General features: G+C 45.0%; 4 protein-coding genes across 5 annotated transcripts in view; 2 read left to right on the top strand and 2 right to left on the bottom strand.

The window, feature by feature from the left end:
* The first annotated feature begins 10,186 nt into the window (after positions 1 to 10,186).
* LOC6494777 (leucine-rich repeat-containing G-protein coupled receptor 5) lies at positions 10,187 to 12,161 on the top strand. Its single transcript, XM_001959655.4, has one exon. It carries the CDS (start codon positions 10,354 to 10,356, stop codon positions 11,773 to 11,775), a length of 1,422 nt encoding a protein of 473 aa, XP_001959691.1. The 5' UTR covers positions 10,187 to 10,353; the 3' UTR covers positions 11,776 to 12,161.
* LOC6495842 (antigen 5 like allergen Cul n 1) lies at positions 12,049 to 13,225 on the bottom strand. Its single transcript, XM_001959654.4, has 3 exons — positions 13,075 to 13,225; positions 12,631 to 13,016; positions 12,049 to 12,562 (listed from the first exon to the last, which is right to left on the bottom strand). Exons 1-3 carry the CDS (start codon positions 13,189 to 13,191, stop codon positions 12,199 to 12,201), a joined length of 867 nt encoding a protein of 288 aa, XP_001959690.1. The 5' UTR covers positions 13,192 to 13,225; the 3' UTR covers positions 12,049 to 12,198.
* A 1,033-nt stretch (positions 13,226 to 14,258) lies between these two features.
* The window catches only part of LOC6494778 (cell wall protein IFF6), a 28,517-nt gene continuing 17,222 nt past the window's right edge, over positions 14,259 to 25,553 (top strand). Inside the window, exons 1-2 of one of the 2 annotated variants that reach the window (XM_014907477.3) lie at positions 14,259 to 14,437; positions 15,832 to 16,020. The gene's annotated coding sequence lies outside the window, so the exon portion shown is untranslated. The other variant, XM_044715181.1, reaches the window with a different exon arrangement.
* On the bottom strand, positions 21,038 to 22,950 carry LOC6495841 (cytochrome P450 9c1). Its single transcript, XM_001959653.4, has 3 exons — positions 22,643 to 22,950; positions 22,056 to 22,590; positions 21,038 to 21,989 (listed from the first exon to the last, which is right to left on the bottom strand). Exons 1-3 carry the CDS (start codon positions 22,819 to 22,821, stop codon positions 21,144 to 21,146), a joined length of 1,560 nt encoding a protein of 519 aa, XP_001959689.1. The 5' UTR covers positions 22,822 to 22,950; the 3' UTR covers positions 21,038 to 21,143.

Here is a 25,553-nt window from a genome sequence, read left to right as displayed (position 1 = left end):
GTATTAAGAGACAGGTGGATGAGAAGTTACGACTCACAGTGTAGGCTCACGTGTCACATCGAACTGCGCGGCCCACGGGGCGTATGCGTATTCGAAACTCAGGGCGCCACTTTTGCAAATTGGATGAAAATCTTTGGCTTTTCAGCGACGCAATTCGTTTGGCGTGTTTTGAGTTTCCCTTAACCCAAACCCGGCTCGAATCTGAATCCGAGGACTCACTCCCCTCCGACTGCCATGCCATTTCGCAATTTTTCTCTTGTGCGATGCATCAGGCTGGAAATTGACATGTCTAACAGAGGGTTGCATTTCTCAAAAGGGCAAAGGGAAAATTCCGAGAGCCAAGAGCTCAGAGCCCTGGGCCTCCCTCATTCATCATGGCACGCCTGGCCGTGTCACAAAATACGTCGCAGCAACAATTTCTAAGAAAAAGGATTTACAACATAGATCCAACACCAACACAGACACACTCAAGCATACAAGTCCAGCCGGCGACCGTAGAGACAGGACAAGTTCTTCTTGCCAGCTTACTTCGTGTTCTTTGCCGGGATTATTTTTGTAAACTTTTCTCCTTTTGGCCCCCTATATATACCCATACCACCACAAAAAGGAAAACAAATTCAAACAAATTGAAGAGCAGACCAGCAGTGGCTCTCCATTCGGGGCTCACCTTGGTGGCCATTAAACTGGCTGAGCCAACAACATGTGTTACGGGCATCCAACGAGTGCGAAATATGTTTCATGTTGCCCCGAAAAGCCCCGTAACTCTTCTCTCCGGTGGCAAACTTTTCAACGTTTTTATTGCCCGCCGACAGTGTCGGAGTGCGGGGGATTGCGTTTTGCCAACTTAAAGTTTAAGCGATGCGCTGAAGAGATTGCCGGGGAATCTCGTCCTGCTGTCATTGAGGTTCATTGAACCAAAAATGCCAGGCGCATTTCCGTGTCTCCAGTCTTCTCCTATCTCCTGTCTACTGTCTCCTGACGGAGTCTGCAAATAAACCCGGCTGAGTGGCCTGCTTCTGCAACGACTTCACCGGGCTTTGATAAATGTGCACATAATTATGGTTCCGTTTCTGCTCCGGGAACGGCGCTGCTCGACGAAACTCGATGTTTTGAATGGCGAGAGGTGTGTGTAGCCCAACACCTGGCTGAATGGCCGAAGTGGAGGAGTTGGTGGTGCGACTCCTTTCATTCTTAAAGCTCTCTCCACTGCCGTGTCCTGCTTAAAGCCCATATCTACATCGGGCCTTAATTAATGTTGCATAATTAACACTGACTTGGGGTAAAAAAAAACGTATAAAGGCCGAGGGGAAAGGTAGCCAAAACAAAGTTAAAGCTTGAAAAAGAAAAACAAAACAAAAACTTTTCTAAGCATCTGCAAAACATGAAGCATACAAATTCTCACATCCTTTTCGAAGAACACGGCCCGAAAAAAATAACAAGAAATACAAAAATTGTGGCCGGGCAGGCTCAAAGAGCGCTGTCCCAAAGGGCAAGCGGCGCCAAAGGCAAACAATGCCAAAAGCCGGGACCCGGGGCCAGGAGCTTGGGGTGACACGGGGCTTCCATGTGCTGTTGTTGTTCCACCCCGCCTAGGCGGTTGTTGCCGCTGACAGCCTTTTGGCCACCTCCGACTTGTGGGGGAGCGCCTTCAAATTGGCGCCAAGTTTTAATTATTCCATCATATTTATAAACTTTTGTACTTGCCACGCAGACTCATTATGGGCGTCATCCGCCCACATAACCGCACACTGGAAAAATAAGTTAACTAAGTGGGTAAAAGGTATCCCAGGGTTTCAGGTTATTTAGAATAATAATCCTACTTAAATTTCTCCCTGTGCACCCACACACGCACTCCAGCGGCGGTCGTCAGTCCCAGGCAAGTGCCCTGTTGTTGCCTCTGTTTCCTCTCTTGTTTTTGTCGTCGTATCACAATAATGGCAGGCGACAACGGCAGGACAATGACGAGGACGAGAACGACGAAGACGACGACGACGGTGACGGCTGCCTTCAAGCCGTAAGGATCCTGGCCAAGGCGGCACGAGGCGTTACTCCATAAAAATGAACAACAGCTTTTTATTGTCGAACAATGAAGGCACAAAAGCAGCTCTAAACAACCAAAGCACTGCAAAGTTCGACCTTTCCCTCTTTCGGCTTACGATCCTGTTTGCCGTCGTTGTAGTCCTTGTCTTTGTTTGCCGCTGCCAGCCACCATTGCTAAGAGCATTTAATGAGGCTGTCGCATTATTGTTCAATTGTGCCTGGCCCCGGCTAAACTTGGCCAAGGAATTTCCAATAAATACAGCCGGTGGATGAGCCATTCAAATCGAGAGAGTTGCTCTATAAAAAGTTTATGGATAAATTCAAGGAACCGAATTAAATCAAGCATTTCTTTGTCCATTTGGAGTTGACAATAAAACGAGTCTATACGAGTCTGTATTTTGAAAAGAGTAAATAAAATAAAACGTTTTCATATATAAAATGTGGTTGAAAGGTGAAAGAGGTAAGCATTAGTTAATCTAAAACAATTAGTTGTATATATTGTTAGCCCGAGGCGGGCTACTGGATTTGACTACCGAAATGTGGGTCCTTAAATGGCAAAAGTGCCTAAGGACTCAATTAATTGAATGGAAACGAAAAACAAGTTGCTCCGGCTGGCTGCTCCTGGCTGCTCTCTTGCTGATGAAACTAATAACATGTCATCCGAGTTACGCACCACAGCACTCTGAGGAGCAGTGTCCTTCCTGCCTCTCCTGCTACGCCCCGTTCATCCCGTCCGCCCACCGCCACTCAAAGGCTAAACGAGGCTCAGCACTGACACTCAAAGCTGACAAGTTAAGCCTGTCGCACATGGCGATTAAGCGGCGAAGAAGGCTGCTGCTACACCTCCTCTAGAGAGCCTACCCCCAGCAGTTCCTGCCCCAATGCACCATGCCCCTCTTCCTTCTTGCCACGTTTTTAGATTAGCACTTTGTTGCAGTTGGAAAAGCTGGATATCTGGACGGCCGACGTCTGAATGTTGTTTGAGTCGCGCCTTCCATTCTGAGGGGCTTCGTTAGCCCGGCCGGCGGCAAAAGCCAGACCCAGAAACCCCGGTTGCAGTTGGCCGGCCCACCATGCGTATGAGTAATATTGAATCGCAATGCAGCGGCACAGCGGCCTAGTCGGGAGGCAAGATTCGTTAGTGTGTGTGGCGCATGAGAGAAGGAGGAGGATCCTCTGAATGTGCATAGTTAGAGTGATAAACTGCTTTGGCACGGAAATGGCCCTGGAAATGGAAATGATGTCGAGTGTGCCTGTGTGCATAAAAAGGCCAATTAGAGGACACGACAGAGTTGCACGTTTTTCCGCCGTACACTGAAGAAAAACATTGTTCCTCTCACAGGAAGACATAAATCTCTTGAAAGCCATTTCTATTATTTTTCTGAGTGTCCTTGTAGGCGGCATTTCGTACGGTCGGCATCTGACAAATGCCAGATTTACGACCGCATCTAACTTTTTCGCCAGACCTACACACACTGGGCTGTTTACACTTTAGGCTTCAGCCTAGAAATTTATGGCTGCAACAAAAACTTTAAATGAACTTTTCGGACGGCACAAAAAATAAATAAGTTACACAAGCCCACATATCGTTCATGTTTATTTTATTTTTACATAATCAAAACTTTTAAATGCATCATAAAAAACTAGAGAGTGAAGCGAAGTCCTGGCGGAGGGGAAGCTTAGATGCCTTTACTGGTCCTTGGCTCTGAAAATAATCAATTGCTGGCACTTTTTAAACACATTTTAGCCAATATCTCGGAAATTTCTCAACCGATATGAATATTTTTTTCCAAAACCGAAGCTTTTAATGAATTTTTTAAAGAATATTTTAGCTGTTTCGAAACCTATCTAAAAACGGATTACCATTTATGAATCAAAATTCTAATCCCCTGCTATCTTCATCAAAATTTGGCAACCATGGTACAAAAAAATTTCCCATCAAATTTTCTTCAAAAATCATGATGCCCTTTGAAAATTTTCAAAAAAATGGGTCAAAAATTTTGATTTCAGGTTTTGATTGAAAATGATTCTACTCGAAGATCTAAGATCGGTAAGGTATAACATTGTGGATCTGACAAGTATTAGCCAAGTTATGAATATTTTTCCATTACTAAAAGCTAAAAAATAGATCATCGTTTTGGATATTCTTCATTTGGACAAAATCTAAACTTTTGTTGCAGTTTTCAGTGAATATTTTTACTATTTCTAAACCGATCAAAAAACGTAATACCATTTATGAATCAGTGTTCTTATACCCTCCGATTTGCATCAAAATATTTGCAAAATCTAAAAAAAAAATTTTGGACCGATTTTTGATCATAATTATGATGTTACCCCTTTGAAAATTTTCAAAAAATGGCTCAAAATTTTTGTTGCCAGGTTTTGTTTGAAAATGATTCTACTCGAAGATCCAAGATCGGCAATGTATAACATTTTAAGATCAGACAAGTATTCCCCAAGATATGAATATTTTTCCATTTCAAAAAGCTAAAAATTTGGAACTAAGTTTTTGATTTCCCAAAAAATTTTAATACCCTTTGCAAGAGTAAATAAAACATAACATTTTCTGAAAACTTGCCGCCCGCCGTATGTGTTGGGGATTTATGTTTTTATGTTGTATGTTTTTTTTGCTTTTTATTCAGAGGAAGACAGGCTTCTGATTCTGTTTATGACAAATCTAGAGACGACAGGTGAAGGAGATCTGTCAAATGCAGTAAAAGAGCCGCCGGAACATAAAAATATTTATGACGCTGAAGTTTCAATATCACAAAGGCAATAACAAGAGCTGCATAAATTTACCTGAAAATAAAGCCCTCGCGCCACACCCCACTCTCCACTCTCCACACAGGTGATTTCAGTCAGCGAATGAACCAATGTCCTTGGCTCTTGAACCTGATATGTGAGCTACATTATGTTATATACTACAATACAGGTGCCTATATATACGCATCTTAAGTGTTTCTCTATCTAACTTTTGCATTAAACATTATTCAGGGCGGCCCAAAATAACAGACAGGCGAGCAGCCGAAAAATCTGTGGGCGAACTGAATGGCGTTACATAAATTATCAGCCAAAATGCTCTTAGCCCTGACTTGATGTCACTTTTATTGACAGTTTTTGGCGCTTTCTGCGCAATTTCATGTGTTTCGGGTGGCGTGACAAAGCAAAAGTCTGAATCTGAGCGAGGGTGGGAGCGTCCCATAAAATTTCAATTATCGAAAATTGCCTCGGGATATTCGTCCTTTGGGGCCACGCCCCAACCCACCAAAGTCTGGTCTCTCATAATATAATTAATGCCGAAGTGCACTGAATGTTGACGTTTCAATTAAATTACGAAAATCATTTCATACGAGCCACGCTTAATATTCATTTCTGCCAGCTTCAAACATCAACTTTCCAGGGCCATGTTTGTATGAGTTGGGGTGTCTGGGCGGTGTGTCAGGATGAGTGTGTGAAGTGTGTGCGAGCGAGTGTGTGTGTGTGTATTCAGGAGTGTGCCAGAGCAGCTGTCAAGTGTGCTTTGGCGCTGTCAATTACATATACACACTCGCACACCATTCGAACATCCTTCGCAGAGAAGGAGAAGGTGTCCTGGGACAGGTAAGGGTGCCTGATTGGCCTTACTAGGCGCCAGAGGTTTTTAGGCTGCATCTTTTGTTATCTGGAGGACTTCAGAGAAGCCTCGAAGCCTTGTAATTAAATTATACTGCACTTATTGCTGCCAGGAGGATGCCAGGCAGTCAGAATGCCAGTTGCCAGGATGGGTATTGTCTCACCTCATCTCTCGCAGTTTAAAATATGCCCCAGCATGGCCCGGAGGCAATTGACCCAGTTCCCGAGACCGGGGATGACAGTTGCAATTGTCTCGGGTCGCCCACTTTCACTTCATCTAATTAAGCGAGTCCTCAATGCGTGACACAGTCCCGCTCCTCATCTGAAATGAAAAATTAATTTATTTGCCCCGAAATGCTGCAGTTTGTCCGTCTGTCAGTCCGGCCATGATGGGCCACTGCACCAATCACCAGGAGGAGACGCTTTAACGCTTACTTGGTCGAGAGTAATTTAATTTGCCCGAGATCCGAATCCGAGTCAGAGTCCTAGAAAGGACAGACAGTAAGTGGGAATCGGTGAGCAGCAACTCTTTATTTTTTCCGCTGGCTCATTATGGCCAAGGACAATTCGCGGACTGAAACTTAAGTTTACGATCCAATCAAATGGACCGAGCACACTCACATAAAAATAAACGCTGACCAGGCTAAAGATGAAGAACTACTAAGAGTTCCAATATATATATATACCTCATATATATCCGAGATACTCGCTGACCGTAAAAAGCTAAGCAATAAAATTTGAAAGAAACAAGCCAGAGCAGATGACTGTCACGAGCTGCCATTTTCCTCCAATTTGGTTCGCCTTACCCCTCTGGCTAATGGCTTATGTAAGGACTATGTATGTAGTACTAGGCGGACGGGAGCAATCGAAAGGGTGTGAAAGCCTCTCGGACAAACGCACACAGAACAGACCCGAAAACCACCCAAAACCCAAACAGCAACAGACGTAAGCGTCTTATTAGATTTTCGTATGTACTTTTGGTGGAACTCGGGGGCTGGAAAACGGAAATCGGGTAACGGGAGAATGAAGTGGAACCTTAAGGACACAACTGCAGGACGCCAAGTACCGACGAAACCACGGCAATGGAGAAATGGCAGGACAGCACTCGCATTAACAACTTCATTAGGGCCAAAAACACAGACAAACACACATGCTTACAAACACAAAAGATACTGAAACGGAGCGGGCCAGAGGCTTACAGGGTCAGAGGTCTAGCGAGAGGGAGGTACTTGGAGGGAGGGAGGGAGGAAGGACTACTTCGAACCCCGGGCAGCTGCTAAACTCAACTGTGAAGTACATTAATTTTGTGGGCTTTTAGCAACAGGCAATAAATCTTTGGCTTTGCCTCGGCGCAGCTACCAAGTATCAGTATATAGTGTGGCAAACTGAAATTGACAGCTGGATTGAATTGGGAAATGCAGCCTCAGCTGACATTTATGGCCGCCCCTTGGCTGCCCGAAACAAGGCCGACAACACAATGCAATGCTATCTCTCCCAGGGCATCAGGCTCTTTTGTTTTTCGAGGAAAAATTAATTAGTCCTGGCCAAGTAACCGGCCAACTAGTCTTCTATACCCAGATACGAAACAATGAAGCTAGCCGCAGTAGAAGCAGCAGTAGCAGCAGCAATCGGCCAAAACAAATCAAATTACAGCAGAACGGGTGCAAGGCAGCAACATTGTTGACATAATACCCCAACTTTCCCTCCTCTTGGCCTCCTCAAACTATAGAAGCCAACACTTTCAGGAGGGAAAAAAACAAAAATTTAAATTCCTCTCCAAGACTGCCATTATACATCCTTTCCAGGGAATATCCAACCATAACGAAGAGAAGCTTTTCCAGGATTAAAAAACAAGCAGAAAATGATAAGTGAAAACAGAATTGTACTCGGACCTGGGACAACATGTCGTATACTTAATGCCCGACGTAAATCCGAAATCCTAAACACAAAAGGACACACAGAGAGCACATCTTTTGTTAATTAACCTTATCATCTGTCCGACTGAGCGGGATTTTGGTCTTTGGGATTATTTATGCCACCGACTATTAGATTTGTACACTCATGGCATTACATTCATTCCTCATCCATTATTTTGGAAGGGGTTTTGGGATGGGATGGGGTCTCTCTCCAACAATTTGCCATTTGCAGTATCGTACTGTTGGATTCCCCGGCGTATACTTAATATTTGAGCAGACAAGAAGGTTGCCAGCCATTATTTGTTCATTATTCAACTGTTATCAGTTGGATCTAAGCCAAAGCCAATATATACGCCCCATTGCTCCATCCCTCCATCCCCTTTCGAGGCGTGCGGTTAAAGGTCGCATTCTGTGGGCACGTCTGCCCATTAGAGACAATAATTTTCTTTAAATTTGTCGATTAAATTGAGCGCAGCGAAAGAGAATGATATCCCAATGGCAACCGCAGCCAAGGACTGCCAGGATATGTATGTATGTTTGGCTTAATGTGAGCTCTTAAAGCCCGTCTAATGAATTTAGGCTCGTCCTTACAGTTATGGGCTTTAAATTGCGTGACAGAAGCGCTTTCAAAGGCAATTAAATGTGTGTGAAGGGCTGTGGGCTGACTGCAGCATGTTTGTTAAAAGTTAAAAGGCCATGACTGAAATATTTAGCATACTAGCTGGAAAAGGACTGGAATTCGGTCCAAACTGGATGGTGGTTAGAAAACACCTCTAGCCCTGATGACTTCCGGGCCAACGGAAGCTGTAGCCTGAATGTCGCATTATGGTAAATTAATGCGCCATTATTAGACAAATGCATGACAAGCGATTCAATTAGGGAGCCATAAACTGTCACCCACACACGCAAACAGGCCGACAGGATACTGACAGTTGGCTGACAGTGTTGGGCCATCATTAAAGTCAATTGCAGGATGATGGCATCGACGAGGGACAATGCCTCGCGCCGTCGGATAATCAAGCGCTTTTAATGATTGCGCATCCTGCGCGAGGGAAATTGCATTTCTGTCATTGATTGCCACAACACGGTGCTCCTTCTCCTCCTTCGCCTGTCCCTTTCGGGATGCCTCTGGCTCGTGCAACATCAGAAAACCATTTAATATTAAAATTATCATAAATATTCAGTCAGCGAATGGCCGACTGACCCGTGAACCCGCTGCGTCGACTTGCCTGGCACGTTTAGGCCGGATTTTATTTTTCAATTTCTGGCCAAAACCAAACCATAACCTGCTGCCGTTGCAATTATAACTGGCTCTCGATTGATGGCCATCATCCCGAGTTTGATTTGGCCTATTAATTAACAATTTGCAGATGTGCGAAAATTGGGCTTTAATTAAATTTCTTGTAATGCTGTAATTATTCCACACACACACACACACGTTCCACCTCAGCCACTTTTCGTTGTAATTAATGAGTTTTTAGTTAAAAATACATTTTTGCATGTAATAATGACTTGAGGGGCGGCACATGAGCGTACCACCACGTGGCAGGCATTTTCAATAAATTTAAGCAAGCGCTTAGAGTCTCTGCAGCTCATTAAATGCTTTACATGTGTTGGCTTCCCTCCATCCTGCCACTCCCCCACACTTGATTGTAGAAAAGTCACACACACACACCACATACGCTGGATGGGGTGGTGGTGTGGGAGAGGAAGTTTTTGAAAGTCCTTAATTTATGCAAATGCCTATGCCAGAACGGGCATTTGTGTGCTGGAGTGTACGAGTGTGCGTTTCTCTGCACTTATGTAAGCCTCATCAATTTTCCATTGACACAAAGAAGAGTTCTATCACCCCGCAGGCGCCGCGAATTGTGCGAAAAGTCAAAGCAATTGCGAATGTAAAAGAGCACAATAAAATGCTATATTCCCTGGAAGTCTCGACTATGCGATACTTTGGAAAAAAGGTTATACAAAGTTCCAAATTGCAGACTATCTTAAGGCAGCTTTAATATGTATTTCATTTTATTGCCACTCTTAGGCTTCCTTCTCTTTAAGGATCTTCCCACAACCACAAAAATCTAATATCCTTTCCTCCAATGAGATCCATACACCGCTGAACTTATCCTGGAATCGCAAGAAATCCCCCCGCCAAACGCATTAAGCGTAATTACAATTTGAACTTAAGACTTGACTTTCAAATGCAATGAGCTAGATAAATCCCCCGTCGTCTAACTGGGGATTAGACATGACTTCTGTTCAGAGGAATGTGCTTTCTCCGGCGACTTCCTCCGAGTGTGAAATTGAGGTTTTATAAATCCATCAATATTGTGAATCCATGTCACAGACTTAACCCGCTGCTGACTCCGTTCGGTGGGAAATGATTAATGAAACAGATACCACAAGATAACAGAAAGCTGCAAACGAATATGATATCTGGCGGGGAATGGTGTGGCTGGAGGTGTTCCTATACATTTATCGAGAGACCCAAAAGCTTTCGCTTTATCTTATCAGCCGACAATCCAAATGGCACGCCAGCTCTTTTCCTCCCACCCCCTAGTTAATTCTTTTTGTTTTGGTAGAAAATGATAGCCAAACGGAGTTAACAATGTGACTAACACACGGCCAGAAGAGACTCTAGACCAAAATATTCTAGCTGATACGATTTTATTGGAAAATTGAACTTACTCACGGTGCTGGCCAGGAGCTTTCCCTCCGCACCAGATAAGATATGGCAGTCGAAGCTCTGAAATAGTTACCGATCCCATTTAGTGTGTTCCGGACCTTTAAAATGACGAGCAGTGGTGGTCTCACAAATAAACTCAGGCCGTTGGTGACCTTTGTCCTGGTGCTGTGCTTGGCCAGTGTGGGTGTTTCCCGGGCGGAGAACATCGACGCCGATGAGACGGACAGCTTCTGTTATCCGGAATCGGCCCGGAACTCGCGACGCTCCTGCGAGTGCAGCAACGTGAGTGCCTCGCCCTGGGGCACGCGAGCCTTGAGGATTGACTGCAGCTACAAGGACTATCGGATCACGGATATCTCTGCACAACTGCCTCTGTACACAGACACCTTGGATCTGTCGTGGAATGCTCTGGACAAGACTCCGGTCTTCGCCAGCGACAGTCTGCATCAACTTAACTTGATGCACAACAACATTACTCACCTGACGAGTGGCAACTTCAAGCAGCTGACCAGTCTGCGGGAGCTCTACTTGGGCTGGAACAGCATCACCCAGGTGGATGCGGGAGCCTTCGACGGCCTGCCCCACCTGCAGACCCTCGACTTGGCCCACAACAACATACACTCCCTGCCGGGACAGTTGTTCGCTCAGCTTGTGGTTCTCAGCACACTGGATCTCTCCTGGAATCGACGCTTCAACGAGACAGGAGTGGATCTGTACAAGGGAATGGGAGTCAACTGGAAGCTGGCCACTCTGCGTCTGGATGCCTGCAGTCTCACCGAAATCCTGCTGCCCGCAGATGCCCCACTCCGTGAACTCTCGCTCCGCCGGAACCTGCTGCCACGAATGCCAAGCCAGCTGCCGAAGACGCTCCTGAGACTGGACATCAGCGACAATCTTCTGGAGCACCTGTTGCCGGAGGATACCAAGAATTTGACGCAGGTGCGTCAGCTGTTCCTCGAGGACATGCCAGTTCTCGGGAGCGTGGCTGCTCATGCCCTCGTGTCCACCGAAATGCTGGAGACGCTGAGCTTCCAAAACAGTCGCCACTTGACGCACTTCGATGGAGATGCCTTTGGATCCTCCTTGGATGTAAAAAACAAGCGGCGAGCTCTCCAGACGCTGAGCTTTCGTGGCACTATGCTGCGCTCCTTTAATTCCACGCTATCGCCGGTTTTTGGACAACTTGCCGAGCTGGATCTCAACGGTCTGCCGCTGCAGTGTGACTGCGAGCTAGTCTGGTTGAAGAATATTCCAATTCAGACCAATGGACGGTGCTACCGTCCTAATCGCATCCGGGGCATGCTTGTGTCCGCCGCCCGCGCCGATGCCTTCAGCTGCGACACCTGGCCAAGGTGGGCCTATGGCCTGGTAGTCCTCTCCCTGATCGCCCTCAGCGCCGCGGGCATATACCTGATTGTGATGGGGCTGCGTCCCCACAGGGGCGTCACCATGCGCCGCAAGGTGGGCACCGGAAGTCCCTACGCCCGGATCACCATCGAACCCAATCGCCAGGAGAATCCGCACTAGGAATGCTGCTCCCGAAACTCTTACCTTCTAAGCTGTTAACCATACGTGGCCAAAACAATGGATCAATACTTAAGTGACTCACCTGTGTGCATTATCAATGCGATAAACGAAAATCTAAATAAATATAAGAATAATCGAAAGAAATAATTCGGAATTTGGACAGACTTTGACTTTCTGAAGACGTCGAGAGATCCATTTTTTCATAAACATTTTCCATTACTTTCAAACCACAAAGAACTTAAAACGAAATCACTTTTGAATAAGATTCTATACTTTTTGAAGGAAGGAACATGTATAGCATACTCTGTTTACTTTTATTATTAATTGTATTTATTTTACATTATTGTACAGTTTCAGTTTTCAATAAAACTCTTTAGGTCTTCTAATAGATGGTTTTACGAATTTGAATACAAAATACGGACTTTACAAAGTTTTAAGAACCTTAATCCTTTTCGGTTCATTATATAGAATCTTTATATTCAATGGAGACTTTTTAGAATGCTCCTTAATATTCTGAACAGGCTTCTTATAATATCGATCCACTGCATTCACATCGTAGTGCTCCTCTAGAGCGCATAGATGGGGGTACTTGGGATTGGGTCCTGATTTACATCCAGCAGCAGCTCTAGGAGCCACCTCGTAGGCCGGTTCATGAGCCGCGTCCTCCCGGGCAAAGTTGCAGACTATGAACTGCTGGTGCCAGCGTTGGAGGCGCCTCTGCCGTAGCACGCCGCAGCCCATGTACGTGGCCCGCTCCTGCATTAATTGCCGGAAGCTAGTAATGTCGCTGCAATTGAAATGAAAACATATTTCTATTTAAAGAGTTGTTTACGAGAACCCGATAGGACTCTGGACCTGATAGGGTCAGCAGCTCCTAGCTGGGACGTGGCTCTCTTGTACTGGGCGAACCAGTTGCCAATCTTGTGGCGCAGCAGCTTCATATCGTTGTGACGGCCGACACTGAAGATAACGTGGCCGGTAAGCTGGCCGACGTGCTTAAAGCGTTTGGTATTGCGACAGATGTCGGCCGACAAGCTGCACCTCTTGGCCGCCAATTCGGCCAACTGGGCCAGCTCGGGATCCCAGCGCACGGTGGCCATGCGATGGGCCGGACCGAAATCCGAAAATCTGCCCGAAGCCACTTGATTTCGGTAGAAATTGACCTCGTGCACGATGAACTGTTGCAGTTGGCTGCTCAACGGCATTAACCTGGCTTCCTGCTGACAATGAGGTCCAAAGCTCTGCAAGAAATTGGATTTTTTTCTCAAAAGTTGTCAGAATGCAACCTGCCTGGCTTACTCCATTATTATTGCAGGCCACATGATCGTTGGGTCTTGAGCACCAGTGCTCCTCACAGTAGTCCCACGAGTGGGCTGGGAATATGGTCAGAACGATTGCCAAAAATATAGCCAACATGTTGACTCTTTGATGGGAAAACGATTACTTGTTTGTTTATGGGACCGAGTGGGGAAAATAAAATTTTCCATGGAACAATTGGCCATGGAATGCAGTGGAACGGATTCGGATATCAGTAAACTAAAGACTAAGCCATCCGAACTAACATATTTTCGGGCGGAATACAAACAATCCACTAATTAATTTATTATAGTACTCACTTTTGGGCCAGCGATTCAATTAAATTCTGTCAATATGCCACTTTAGCAAATGCAATGTCATCCCGAACAGACAATTTATGTCGCTGGCCCCACTCAATTGTGCCCGATATTAATAATAATAATAAAGTATGTAATAGTCGCTGCCATAAATACTCGGCCATACGACACCAGTCGCGAGGGTGGCAATGAACGACGGCCAGGACGGTCAGGATGGCGGCAACGGCGTGAGATTTACGAGCCCTCCGAATGGAATTCGCATAAATAAATATTTTTTCCGTATCGCATTTCCGCTGTCTGGGCAGTGAGGACAGCCACCATGGTCCAAATTATTAATCCCGATATCTGGCAGGCAATTATTGCATCCCGAACAGATGACGACGGCAAAAAGCATACTTTGCTGCTCATGAATTAATTAAAGGACGTAAGAAAGTTGATGGAATATTTAAGGACATACATGTTCCATACAGGCCCTTTATGAATATGTTACGTGAAATATTTTATATGTAATAATCTATTACTGTCACTGGCCTTAATTACAACTCCCATAACCATGTGCGGCGCGAGATAGTTTACAGATCATTGCCTAACAGTTGATATCCTTGAATCCTTTTGATACAATTGCACCCTAAATAGACCCCTTCTTGCCCCCATACAGCAAGTTGTCATGCAATTATTGACAAGTAATTTGCATTTCATTACGACAATCTATCAATGACTGTTCCATCATCGGCGACGCTTTTGCATATTAATTCTGGGCCACTTTGACACTCTCCACAGGCTCGGTTTGGCGCCTGCGCGCTGTGGTCCTGTGCTAGTGGCCCAGTGCCACGAGTTGCATGCCACTCCGAAACCAGATTCCGAAATAGCAATCCGAAAGCGAACGGGCCAGCCAGCATCCCAAATCGCACAGTCAGTCGAAATTGTTTGTTCGAGGCGAGCGGACGCGCTGGCGGATGAGCAACGCGGATGAGAATATTGCGTATACGTCGTGTGTGCGGCTCGAGTGTTCTGGCTTTCGAGTGTTCGGTCGTAAAACGGTTTTGTGTGTGAGTGTTCAATTGGACTGGTTAGAAATCGGGAGAGTGGGTCCTGCTGTTAATTGTGCGCTTGACGTTTTGGCTTGGGCTTTTGACTGGGCGAATTATAAACCGCTTACAATGTCCGCCGGCTGTTGATGCTTTTCCTGGCTGAGGCTGCGGCTCAGGCTCTGGCTTCGGCTCTCCCTTTGAGCCCATCAATAAATTATAATGTCCTAATACCAATTGACAGCGATGGGAACGATGGGCGACTGGAGCACGGCATGAATAAAATATCAAAAGCATTTTGGGGCACAAATACAAAGTTTCCAGTGCACACAGGACCAGGACCAGGACCAGGACCCAGCGCCTCAGGTCGCTACGTTATCATCAGCGAATGAGCAAAAGCAATTCTCTGGTGTGGCGATGCTTAAGTTGATTTTCCCGGGTGTTTGGGGTGCTTTCACTCATGTGCGTGGTATACAAGTATATGTATCGTATAGCAGCGCTTTTTGCATTTATTAAATATTCAGCGTTTATACGCATTCGTGCGCCAAACATCGCCAAAAAAAAAAGAAGAAAGGAAAATCCTAAAGCCGTTGCTCTCATTTTTCCCCTTTTAGGTCTTTCAGATTCTTTTCTTCTCGCCTCGAGCTGCTTGGCAAAACAATCCTAATGTACATTGACAGTGTGGCGGTCGAAGCTCTTAACAAACTCCATTCCTACTCCCAGACTCCTCAGCCATCCAGCTATCGTGCCACCCAAACGGGCTTAGCGAGTCATGTTTACTTAATGGATACGCAAGGCAACTATTAAGTGCTCCCCATGCTCCCTCCCGGGCGCCCGGTCGCCCTGACGCCTGTTCCTTATTTACTGTTATCTGCTATCTAAGCACCACCAAGGCCAAGCGGATATTAGATTTAATATGGCCATGTCAGTTAGCCACATTATCTGTATTTGCATTTTGGCCACGAGTGCAGGGTCTGCCAGAGAAATTAAGAGACAGCAGAAAGCCGAGTACTGCCACTCAGCTGTGCTGGCCGTAAAAGCCATTAGACGTACTTATTATCACACCTGCACCTCCAATCTCCAACAAAAACCAAACACCCATCTGCAGGCCTGGCCTGGCCTGGCCAACAAAGATCCAACTCAAATCTAAATTAGCCCCAGAAATTGAGATTTGACTGTCCCACGGGGTCCGCAAAAGTGGGCCGCAAAAAATGTCGCCCACGAATTGAGTCTGAAATCTGCATTATGTTATCTCAAATGCCACATCTTTCAACCATTACCCATTCCAGTCCAAGAGCCATTCGAAACGAAGTCAACAACAAAGAAATTCCATGAAAAAGCCCTTCGCCTTGGTCAAGATTCCTTTGCCGTGACGTTGCCTTTTTAATTTTAATTCCTGTATTTTCCTGCTGCAGGACGACAACAACAACAGGAGGGGAGGCGAAACAGGAAAGGCGAAAAAGATACTGAATCCGAGGGAGAATTAAGCAAAGTTGAGGAGCAAGTAACAGACACCGCCAGCGGGCGGTCCAACGCCAACTTCATTTACGTCTAAAACGCAGTTGAAATAAACGACTTCACGACACTGGCGGATTTCCTAAAAAGTAAGTTAAGCCTATGCCACCAGCTCAGCAACTCACCCATCCTGCCAACCAGTCCCCTCCCCACGACACACCTGTCATTCCTCTTATCCCGGACACCAGCATCCTTTGGCTCCTGCATCCGTTTTCAGCATTCCTTCACCTGCTGCCGCTGCTCATTAAAGCCGCCAAAGGCAAGTTCAGCTTTTCTTGAAAAGAAAAAAGCGCAAAATACACTAGGAGAAATCTAATATACATAGTTTCCAAGCCTGTTAAGGAGCTTAGCTTCCGGGCGTAAGCCTTTGAAATTAAATTAAGAGACTTACGATTTCAAAACAACTACCATAATCTCAATATCAAGCTAATTTATGAACTTTCTGCAATGTTTACCAACTGAACTTGACCATTTGAAATATTTGGCACTCACTTTTGAATACTTTCGCCAATACCAGAGCACATCTATCTATCCTGCCACAAATGAGCAAGGACATCACTCATACAATAGCCATTATATTTTCCACTGTGCCTCAGTGTCAGTGGGTTATGGAGGAGAACCCGAAATGGGCAAAGAAAAAGTCAAAGACAGCTCTGGTACTTTTCGGCCAGTTGGCATTGTTTCAACTGAAGTGTGGATAAGGCGGATGTGGCGGATGTAAGGCCGGAGTCAGCAGTTTCTTCCGGCGGGGGAAAGGATTCTCGAATTCGGCATTCGGCATTCGCCACTGCCTAAGCTGTAGCATTCCGAGCCGTTTCCTTCCGCAACTTTTGGCCTGAATATTTACAATCGTCGTCGTGGGGCGCTAATTAAATTTCACAGCATGAAACCGTAAATAAGCGAAAGCGATTCCTTTTGAAATGTGGCCTAAACCGTGGCCGTTTCCATGGTTCACTTTATTTTCCTATTTTATTTTCTATTTATATTTTTGTTTGTGTTCGCAGGCAATTGCATTTGCCGGATGCATCTGGCAGTGCATGTGGCATGTGGCATGAGGCATTAGAGCTAGGCTCCGGGCGGAATGGCAACAGCTGGCTGAGTAGTGGAATATTAAAAGTTTTTACCTCCAGCTTCCTGCCAGCTGGCTGCTGCCACATGCCACATCCGTCCTGTGGTATAGAAGAATGGGGGCCGGCGAGGGGTAAAAACCGAAAAATGTCACACAAATATGTGCCGCCGGCAGCAAGGACTAAAGCGATTTATGTGCACCAACTCTGTTATGACAATGACAGCACTGCAAATTCACGCTTGGCCAGGTCCAATGTGCATTAGACACAATACTCGTAATATGCGCAGCTGGTGAAACCGCACCGACCAGGCCAAGAACACAGCCCGAACAAAGTGCTGCACTCGATGGCATCGCATCGCATATTAAACCCACATCCTGCCCCCCACCCGTGGACAAAAATGTTGCAGAAATTGCTATAATGCGGGGGAACATTAAATAAAAACCGAAAATAAAATTATGTTTATTTTTCCCCCATCCCCTACGACGACGACGACGACGACGACTCCTCAAGGCTCTTGTGTTTGCTCGTGTATGGGGAGTATGGCTTCTGGAGGAGGTCTTCAAAAACTTGCCAACGACACAAGAAACTTTCCCTTCAAGCACTCTCCAAATTATGCTTTTCCTTCTTGTTTTCCTTATGGGGAAAACTTGCTTACACCGAATTCAAGAGACGTTAACAACATCCTCACGGGGACGAAGGACGAGGGACATAGGGGGCGATGGTACAGCCGAAAGCTGAAAAAGCTGGTTGTTCTTATTTATATACAAGAAGAGGAAAGCGGAGTCGGAAAGGACAAGGATATTTAACAACAAGGAGGCACCAACAATGTCATGCGATTCAATTACATAGTTTTGGAACATGCGAATTTTTAGCTCATTATTTTCAACGTTGGCTACAAAGTATTGTAAGCAGAAATGACAGAAGCTAGGATAATTTTTTTGATTTAATATCCATACAGATATTCAAATGTAATGATCCCGTTATCGAAGATCATAAAGCCACGATAAGTTTCCATTAATCGATGGTTAGATAAAAGCTATTCCAGATTCCAGAGATCCTGTTATTGAAGATCATAAAGCCTCGATAAGCTTTCATTAATCGATAGTTAGATGAGAGCTAATTAGGAATGTATCTCAATTAGTATTCATTCTAAATATTTATATTCAAATCCCCAAAATAGACTTAATCATACAGTTCATTCTTTAGAAACCCAAAGAACAAAAAAGGGCTTATAATTACCCATTTGTCTAGGCCATGGAATTGATGAATGAACTTTTAGACTTGTCACGCTTTCATCCCCATTTCACGTCCGCCATTCATTCACCCACTCACACAGACACACTCGCTAGGGAAAACACTTGTCACACATACGTACGTACACATATCCATCGAAATACTCGCACCAAATGTTATCGCTTCGTGCTTATCGCAAAACGCATCGCAGCAGGAGAGGAGGAAGCCCAGGGGCAAGGGTGCAGGAGCAGGAGCAGGAGAAGGAGAAGGGGCAGATGAAGAAAGCTCGTGTGCGACAGTCTGCCATTGTGCCAAATTGTTAATGCTCAGCATTCTCTGGTTGCCATCTCCTTTAGCCCGGCGCTGCTCCTTGGGCTGCCTCCTTTCTATTATTGTTCTTGGCATTATCATTGTATCGTCGTCATCGCAGCTATTCTCCTACTTTCTTAGAGTCCCCGGAGTTCCACTCCCACATTCTACATCCCGACATCCCTACACATCCTACATTTTTATTTTATTCGCTTTTTCGTTGTTATTTTCTTCTTTTTTTTTGTCGGCGTCTGCCGACAGGCGACTGGGAGAGAAAATTTAATGCTTCTGGTGGCGTCTGGCGGTCGCGGCGCCAAAGTTTCTTTATGACCTCTGCCCTGTATCCCAGATACAATACCATATACTAGATATGTACGTGTGCTGGCCACGAATAGAGGATATCCCACACTTTTGTGTGGGTGAATTGATTGATAAGGTTTCTGCGAACAAAACAAAACAGAACAAAATTAAAGTTAACCAGGAATAGAAATAGAAATGCCAGAGCGTTGGTGTCGCCACACGCTGCCATCTCTAGATTACGCATACGCAGCGCTGGCATTTCCAAGATTACGCATACGCAGCGTTGACAAGATAGACCAGAAATTTAAATACGAATTACACTGTGCATTGACGAGAGCCGGAGCGCGCGTAACTTGAGACTGCCTCAAGGCAAGCTAGACTCCAAAACTTTGGCCATAAAACGATGGGGAACAACCGCAAAGCGTTTGCTTAGTTATCCCCGCCAGCATCTAGGAAACTTTTCGCTTTAATTCCACTTTGTCGCTGCCTTGCCTTTGCCTTTGCCTCATTTTTAAGCAAATATTGTGGCAGACTTACACACACACATATACATAGTATCTCTAGCCACCACCCACGCCCCCTTTTTCTCTGCTCTAGGATTGCTGCCGGCTTATTTGCGTCTCCACATGTGACTCAATCTAAAACACAGAGCAAAAATCTTGGAAATAGTTCTAAAATAAAATACCACAACACTTTCAGGCATGTAGGGCCTGGTAGAAGTACTACCTCTTTTCTTCCAGTGTCGACTAGTTTGCATGGCCAAGACCGTTGCAGCGACAACAAGGAAACCAATAAAAAAACATTCAACTAATTTGAAGCGCGATGAAAGTTTTACAAAGCACCCAGCCCCAAGTTATATGCAACTAATTACGTGTGTTACATTGTGTGAATAATAGCGGCGTGTGTGCGTAATGTGTGTATGGCCATATCTGGTAATTGCTTTGCTTTTTTATTGCTTTGGGTGCCAGCTTAATGACCATAGGCGTGCTCCGGATTTGACCGCCACGGTCATCAACTGATGAGGCAACACGGTGGAGCAAAACGGAAAGTTAATGCCAAGATCCTCAAACAAATGAACTTTATGTGGCATGTGATTTGCGAGTTGGGTCACAAAAATGTTGGCCAACAGCAGCATAAAAGCCTGTTTAAAGTTTGGACAACAATTAAAACTTTATTTTGATGGTTTCAGAACAAGAAGCATATAGTTTTCATTTTGAAATGGGATCATAAAAGTGGAATTGGGTTACTGTTTTATGGGATTTATGAAAGCTACGAATTCTTTTCAATTCCCCCTTTAAATGAAATTTAAAATCTCAGAGGAAAATCTTAAATTTCAATATGGGAACACAAAGGAGGAACCTGTCTATTAGAAGGAAAACTGAAAACAGAATAGAACAATCAAAACAAGTCATTCTTGTATTTCCATGACCCGAAGACAAACTGAATATTTTTCCGTTTTCCAGTTCGCTTTCAGTTCCTGAGAGTCCATCAGTGTCGATTGAGGCATTGAAGCAGAGATTGATGTTAATTATCTGCCTCTGCTTTGCTTGGCATGGCATACTTTTTTGGGCAGTCAATCAACGGTCATGATTGCATGAGGAGAGGACCAAAAAGTTTCCCAACTCCCAAGGCTCCTCCTCGATTTTAGCGCCCTGCGACAGAGAGAGAGAGTTTATGGCGCGAGTGTAATAAAATTCATATTGTACCAAAAAATTTTAATGCCGCCTGAAAAATAACTCCCAATAAATAATCCTTAATGTCCTGTTTGTGCTAGAGTGGGCGGGTAGATTGCTGCGTGTGTGGGCGAGAGATTCGGAGTGTGGGTGTTGAGGTAGCTTATGTTGTCCCACCATAAACAAGGCGTGGCCCTCATATGACTTTGTGTTGTGGCTCTCGTTGTGTTTTTCTGCTTTCTGCGGTCTAACCGCATCACATACAACCTTACGTGCCTGTTGTTGCTGCTGCTGCTGATGATGCGGCCATCATGTCCTGGCAGTGTTATGACGTGGCTTGTCGCCTCCTCCAAACGCTGAATCTCTGCCCCTGACATCGGCTTTAAAGCGGAAAGCAAGCTCTGCGCTAAAAAAAACAAAGGCGAACGGATCCCCGCCGCATAAAAGTGAAACATTGCCGCGACAAATTTGTCAACTTTGTCAACGCTGGGGACCGCAAGTAATAAATGACCAGGTTTTTGTTCGTTTTTCGCTTCATATTTATTATTATTTATATTTATTTGTGTGTGTGTGCCAGCAGCGTCATCCCGAGGGACTTTAATATTAATTAATTTTCGAGGTCCTCCCCTATCGGGCCTCCAGCTTGCACCAAAACAATTCCCGCGGCATTAACCGAAAACCGGCAATGCTGCCCATCATGTCCCGCGTTGTGCTGGCGGTGGGCTTCAGCCTGAAATGACGGACCAGTTGATACAGCAAGGACTTCACCTCCATGAGGGCCATTCGGTTGCCAATGCAGCTCCTCTGGCCAACCCCGAAGGGCAGGTAGGTGAACTGCCGGATTTCGTGTTTGTGCTCCTCGTCAAAGCGCTCCGGTCGGAACTCTTCCGGCTCCGGGAAGTTGTCCGGATCGTGATGCAGGGCAATAACCGGAATATGAACGAGGTCGTCTTTGCGAAGGGTCAGCACCAAATTGTCCTCCGCATCGCGCAGCTGAAAGTCCGAGGCGCACATACGATCCAGGACGATTGCCGGTGGCCATTTTCTTAGAGATTCGGAAACCACGCAGTCCAAGTACTTCATGCCCTTGAGGGTATCAAAGTCTAGTGGCTTGCCTTGCAAGTCCTTCTCCACTGCAGCAATTTCATCGTAAAGCTTATCCTGCACCTCAGGATTCACCATCAGCTCGTAGCAGGTGAAGCTCAGGCAGGTAGAGACTGTCTCGAAGCCCGCCGTAAAGAAGAGAAGACACTGGGCCAGCAGATCATCATCATTGAATTCCGCTTTGTCTTCCTTGGAGTCCTTATCGGTGGCGGTTTCCTGATCCTTTTTAAACTGCTTCTGGGCCTCCATGAGGAGGTGAATCATGTCAGGTCGCACTATATTGTGCTCCTTGCGATAGTTCATGGCGCCGAATACCAGTTTCTTAAAGTAGTCCACATTGTTGAGGTCCATCACAGGAACCCGCAGAGCCTGCCAATAGTTTTGTATAAAAAAAATTTATAAATTGAGACTCTTTATGGTTCTCTGGAATCTTACCTTCATCAACTTGGGCACAAGAATGTACAGCACTACCTTGAATCCACCCCACAAGGTGAACTCTGAGATGCGCTGGCCAAGGGTGAAGAACTCGTTATTGGGATCCTTGAAGGAATTAACTTGAATACCAAAGGCAGCCGTGGCAATTACATCGTTGGTGTACCGCGTGAAGAACTCCTTCAGCTCCAGCTCACTGTTGCCCGCTTCCAGTTGCCGTTCAACATAGCCCACTGCCTCAACGTTGCAGGCATGGACCAGCTCGAATATTTGCCGAATCTTGAGGCTGGTGAACGTGGGAGTCAGAGTGCTTCTCATTTGCTTCCAGCGCTGATCTCGCAACGTGAGCAAGCTCTTGGACATGACGCTGGTCTCGTTGGGTCCGTCGCTAATTCCCTGGCGGTGATTGGCGAAGGTATCGAAGCTCTTGATGCCCACCTGGCGGATGAGCTCCGGATCGGCAAGGTAGTACAGAGGATCGCGCAAGTTGTAGACTCCGTAGACCTTGTGCTGCTTCAAACGCAGGTGCTGATCAATGCTAAGGAGAAAAAGGAGTTAACTAAGATCCAACTCAGTCTCCCATAACTTACCTAAACTTTATATAAGAGTCGGAGCCCATCATCACCGACCAAGGAATATTCCCCAGTACCGGTACCGGCCTCTCATGGGCCACGCCCCGCTTCGAGAAGTAGCCAAAAGTGTAGACCGACCATTTGTACAGTAGTAAGCCGATAAAGGCCACAAAAATCAACAGCTCCACGAAAACCATTTCGGCGTTATGAGTTGCGAGGGGCTGGTGGGGGAGCTAATCGAGTCACGCAGCGTGGCTGGGAGCTTCCTGAATTTTGAAAGAGAGCGTCTTCGCCAGACGACGGCTGGAGCCCCACTGAAATAAACAAAGAGCTCTCTCTTGGCTATATATATGGGGTGATAGGAGATATAGCCGGAGAGAACAAAGAACCGGCAAGTGGTGCAGCAGTGTGCGTGAGAGCCACCTATCTGGAGAGAGCTTCTTTACTTAACAATTAACATTAACAGTCACGTGTATTTGTTACTCAATTTTTAACAATCTATTTTCTTATAAAGTATGTTGCATACATATACTTTTCTTAAAACGATACCAGATTATGTATCTTTTAATTTCATATGTTTCTGAAATGCAGAAATCACACTCGCTCACGTCACTAACTATTTTTAGAAGATAATCGAAAAATATTGTTATAAATAATGCACATTTCATGTTCGAACTGGATTAACTCCAAAAAGATAACAAAAACATTTAGTAACTCTGGCTATTTATTACGAAATAATGCAATGATTTTACCTGTTTGGAGACTCTATTTCACACACAAGAATTCATTATTCAACGAGTGTGGTTATGCGAGTAGATTCAGATCTCATCGGAGATGAACTTGGCATTCGGCTTGTCATTCCCAATCTCATTGGCATAAACTAATTTCAACATTAATCCCCTTAAGTGAGTCAACTATTTATTATAAAGGACTTAGCGACGACAGTTGAGACAGGAGACAGTAGACAGGAGGTGTGGAGGAAGGTCCCAGACTAGGTCCATAGAGCGGAGTGGGGCTACGTGCCTGGGATCTTTCCACAACGGCGACCTCAAAGCCGAGAGTGGAATGAAACTTCTGTCAGTTGCTGCATCTTACACGTAGAATAATTTTAGGAAATTAGATATCTAGAGAATCATTAGAACTAATACAATGAATATTGAAGATTAATAAAAATTAAAGTTGAAAAAAATATTTACTTTATTTGTAAGTTTTTAAGTTTACTAATTTACTTACTATTTTTTCTTAAAGTGTGCCCGAAAAAAACTCTTTATACACTTATGTGATGGTGTGCGTTGGAGTGGTATAAGCATAATGAAATTGCCAGGAGTTTGCAGGTCGGAAAAGTTTCGTGTGTAAGTGTGTGTGATTTCCATCGGAGTGAGAGTGAGAGTGAGAGGTCCAAGACGAACTTCAGATCCTTGGGAAGGCAACTCACGTTCTGTGCAAGTGACAGAATTTGCTTGCATTTAGCGAACGGCTAACGAGAAATTATTGCACCGAGGGGAGAAATGGAGGACATTAAATGGAGTGATGGGAGGTGGAGCATAAAATCGGCCAGCAGGCAAATCCGGTTCCACTCCCTCCCCGGGTTTTCTGTTCTTTTGCAAATTGCGGTCAGCACTCTGGACCCAAGGATATCGAAGGATGGCTAAATCAATCTCGAATCCCGCTCTCGTTCACTTGAGCCCGAGTGCTCATCCACTTCGGCATGTTTTTTTTGCTCAAACGCCAAGGAATTAAATCTTCTGCTCCCTCTGACTTTTATCTTGTTTCGTCTTCTTTGTTTTTTCTTGCTGGATATCAAATGTGTTTACATTGGCGTGAGTTCCCAGACTCCTTCAAGGAGGAAGGACGAAGATGAAAAAACCAAAATGGCCAAGTACTTCAAGTCGTTTTTTCTTGGTCTGTGAACACACAACAGTAACATGGAAAGAAATCTTGAAAAGAAATCATTAAAAATTGTTTTTTAATAAAAATTAAAGAATTTCCATCATTATATTTTTAATGTTTCTAAAGCTTTTAACATTTTTATCATAAAAAAGTGTTTGATTTTTAAAGCAATTGAAAACTTGTTGTAGTGCAGTGTCCATGTCAGCGGGGTTTGGGTTTTTGGCCATTTGAATTGTATGTCCTCGTATTCGTTTGCGTCCTTGTCCTCGGCTTTGTTGCTTTTGCTGTTATTCTCGAGTCTGTTTTCGCTTCCATTTCCATTCTTTGCATTGCCATTGCCATTAGAATTCAAGTGCCGCAAGTGAACTTTCCTACCCTCCCTCCCTCCCACTCACTTTACTGGCTCCCAGGACTTCACTCCCATTTCTTCGCTCCACTTTGATGTCCAGCCAAAATGGCCAAAGTCAATGTTTTGACATTCTGACTCTAATTAGGCCAAAATTTTGTGTTTTCTCTAATCAAACGGATAATAACGGAAGCAAACTCTCGCGGCCGTGCGCCCAAGCGCAAATATTTACTCTCCCCGCGAGAGTGTGTGTGTGTGTGATTTAGAGTGCCGATGGCATTGTGTTGAAGCGAGTGAGAGTGAGATAGAGCACACACTTGGCATATTTCTTGCATTCCAGTCAACTTTTCCTTCCATATGCGCAGCCATCCCACTCACTCGCATTCCGGGCGGTACTCCCCCACTCAAGTGGCCAGCAGTCCGCAAAGAAAGTGCTGAAGAAAGCAAACAGAGCCAGGAGAATCCGAGATCCTTGTTGGGAATACCCTGTACTGTACAGATTGGGTTTATTCCTTATTATCCTTTAAGATTGTCAATCCTCAAAAGCGCATGAAAAGCTCTTAAAACTACAAATTATTTCATACAAATTCAATTATCTACATCCAGGGTATAGGATATATAGTACTCCTTTAAATTTCTTCAACCAGCCTTCCATAAGGCAAACACTCGGCCACTGTTGCTGTTTGTTTTCAA

This window comes from Drosophila ananassae, chromosome 3L (genome assembly GCF_017639315.1).
Source record: "Drosophila ananassae strain 14024-0371.13 chromosome 3L, ASM1763931v2, whole genome shotgun sequence".
NCBI classification, from domain to species: domain Eukaryota; kingdom Metazoa; phylum Arthropoda; class Insecta; order Diptera; family Drosophilidae; genus Drosophila; species Drosophila ananassae.
This window is presented reverse-complemented; position numbering and strand designations above follow the sequence as displayed.

What these genes read in the sequence shown, in the direction of transcription:
- LOC6495842 (XM_001959654.4), bottom strand. Translation starts at nt 13,191, where the DNA reads ATGTTGGCTATATTTTTGGCAATCGTTCTGACCATATTCCCAGCCCAC. An exon ending in TGGCCTGCAATAATAATGGA is followed by an intron (nt 13,017 to 13,074) that starts GTAAGCCAGGCA and finishes AATTTCTTGCAG; the next exon opens with AGCTTTGGACCTCATTGTCA. An exon ending in GGAGCTGCTGACCCTATCAG is followed by an intron (nt 12,563 to 12,630) that starts GTCCAGAGTCCT and finishes TTTCAATTGCAG; the next exon opens with CGACATTACTAGCTTCCGGC.
- LOC6494777 (XM_001959655.4), top strand. Translation starts at nt 10,354, where the DNA reads ATGACGAGCAGTGGTGGTCTCACAAATAAACTCAGGCCGTTGGTGACC.
- LOC6495841 (XM_001959653.4), bottom strand. Translation starts at nt 22,821, where the DNA reads ATGGTTTTCGTGGAGCTGTTGATTTTTGTGGCCTTTATCGGCTTACTA. An exon ending in GACTCTTATATAAAGTTTAG is followed by an intron (nt 22,591 to 22,642) that starts GTAAGTTATGGG and finishes TTTTCTCCTTAG; the next exon opens with CATTGATCAGCACCTGCGTT. An exon ending in TTGTGCCCAAGTTGATGAAG is followed by an intron (nt 21,990 to 22,055) that starts GTAAGATTCCAG and finishes AACTATTGGCAG; the next exon opens with GCTCTGCGGGTTCCTGTGAT.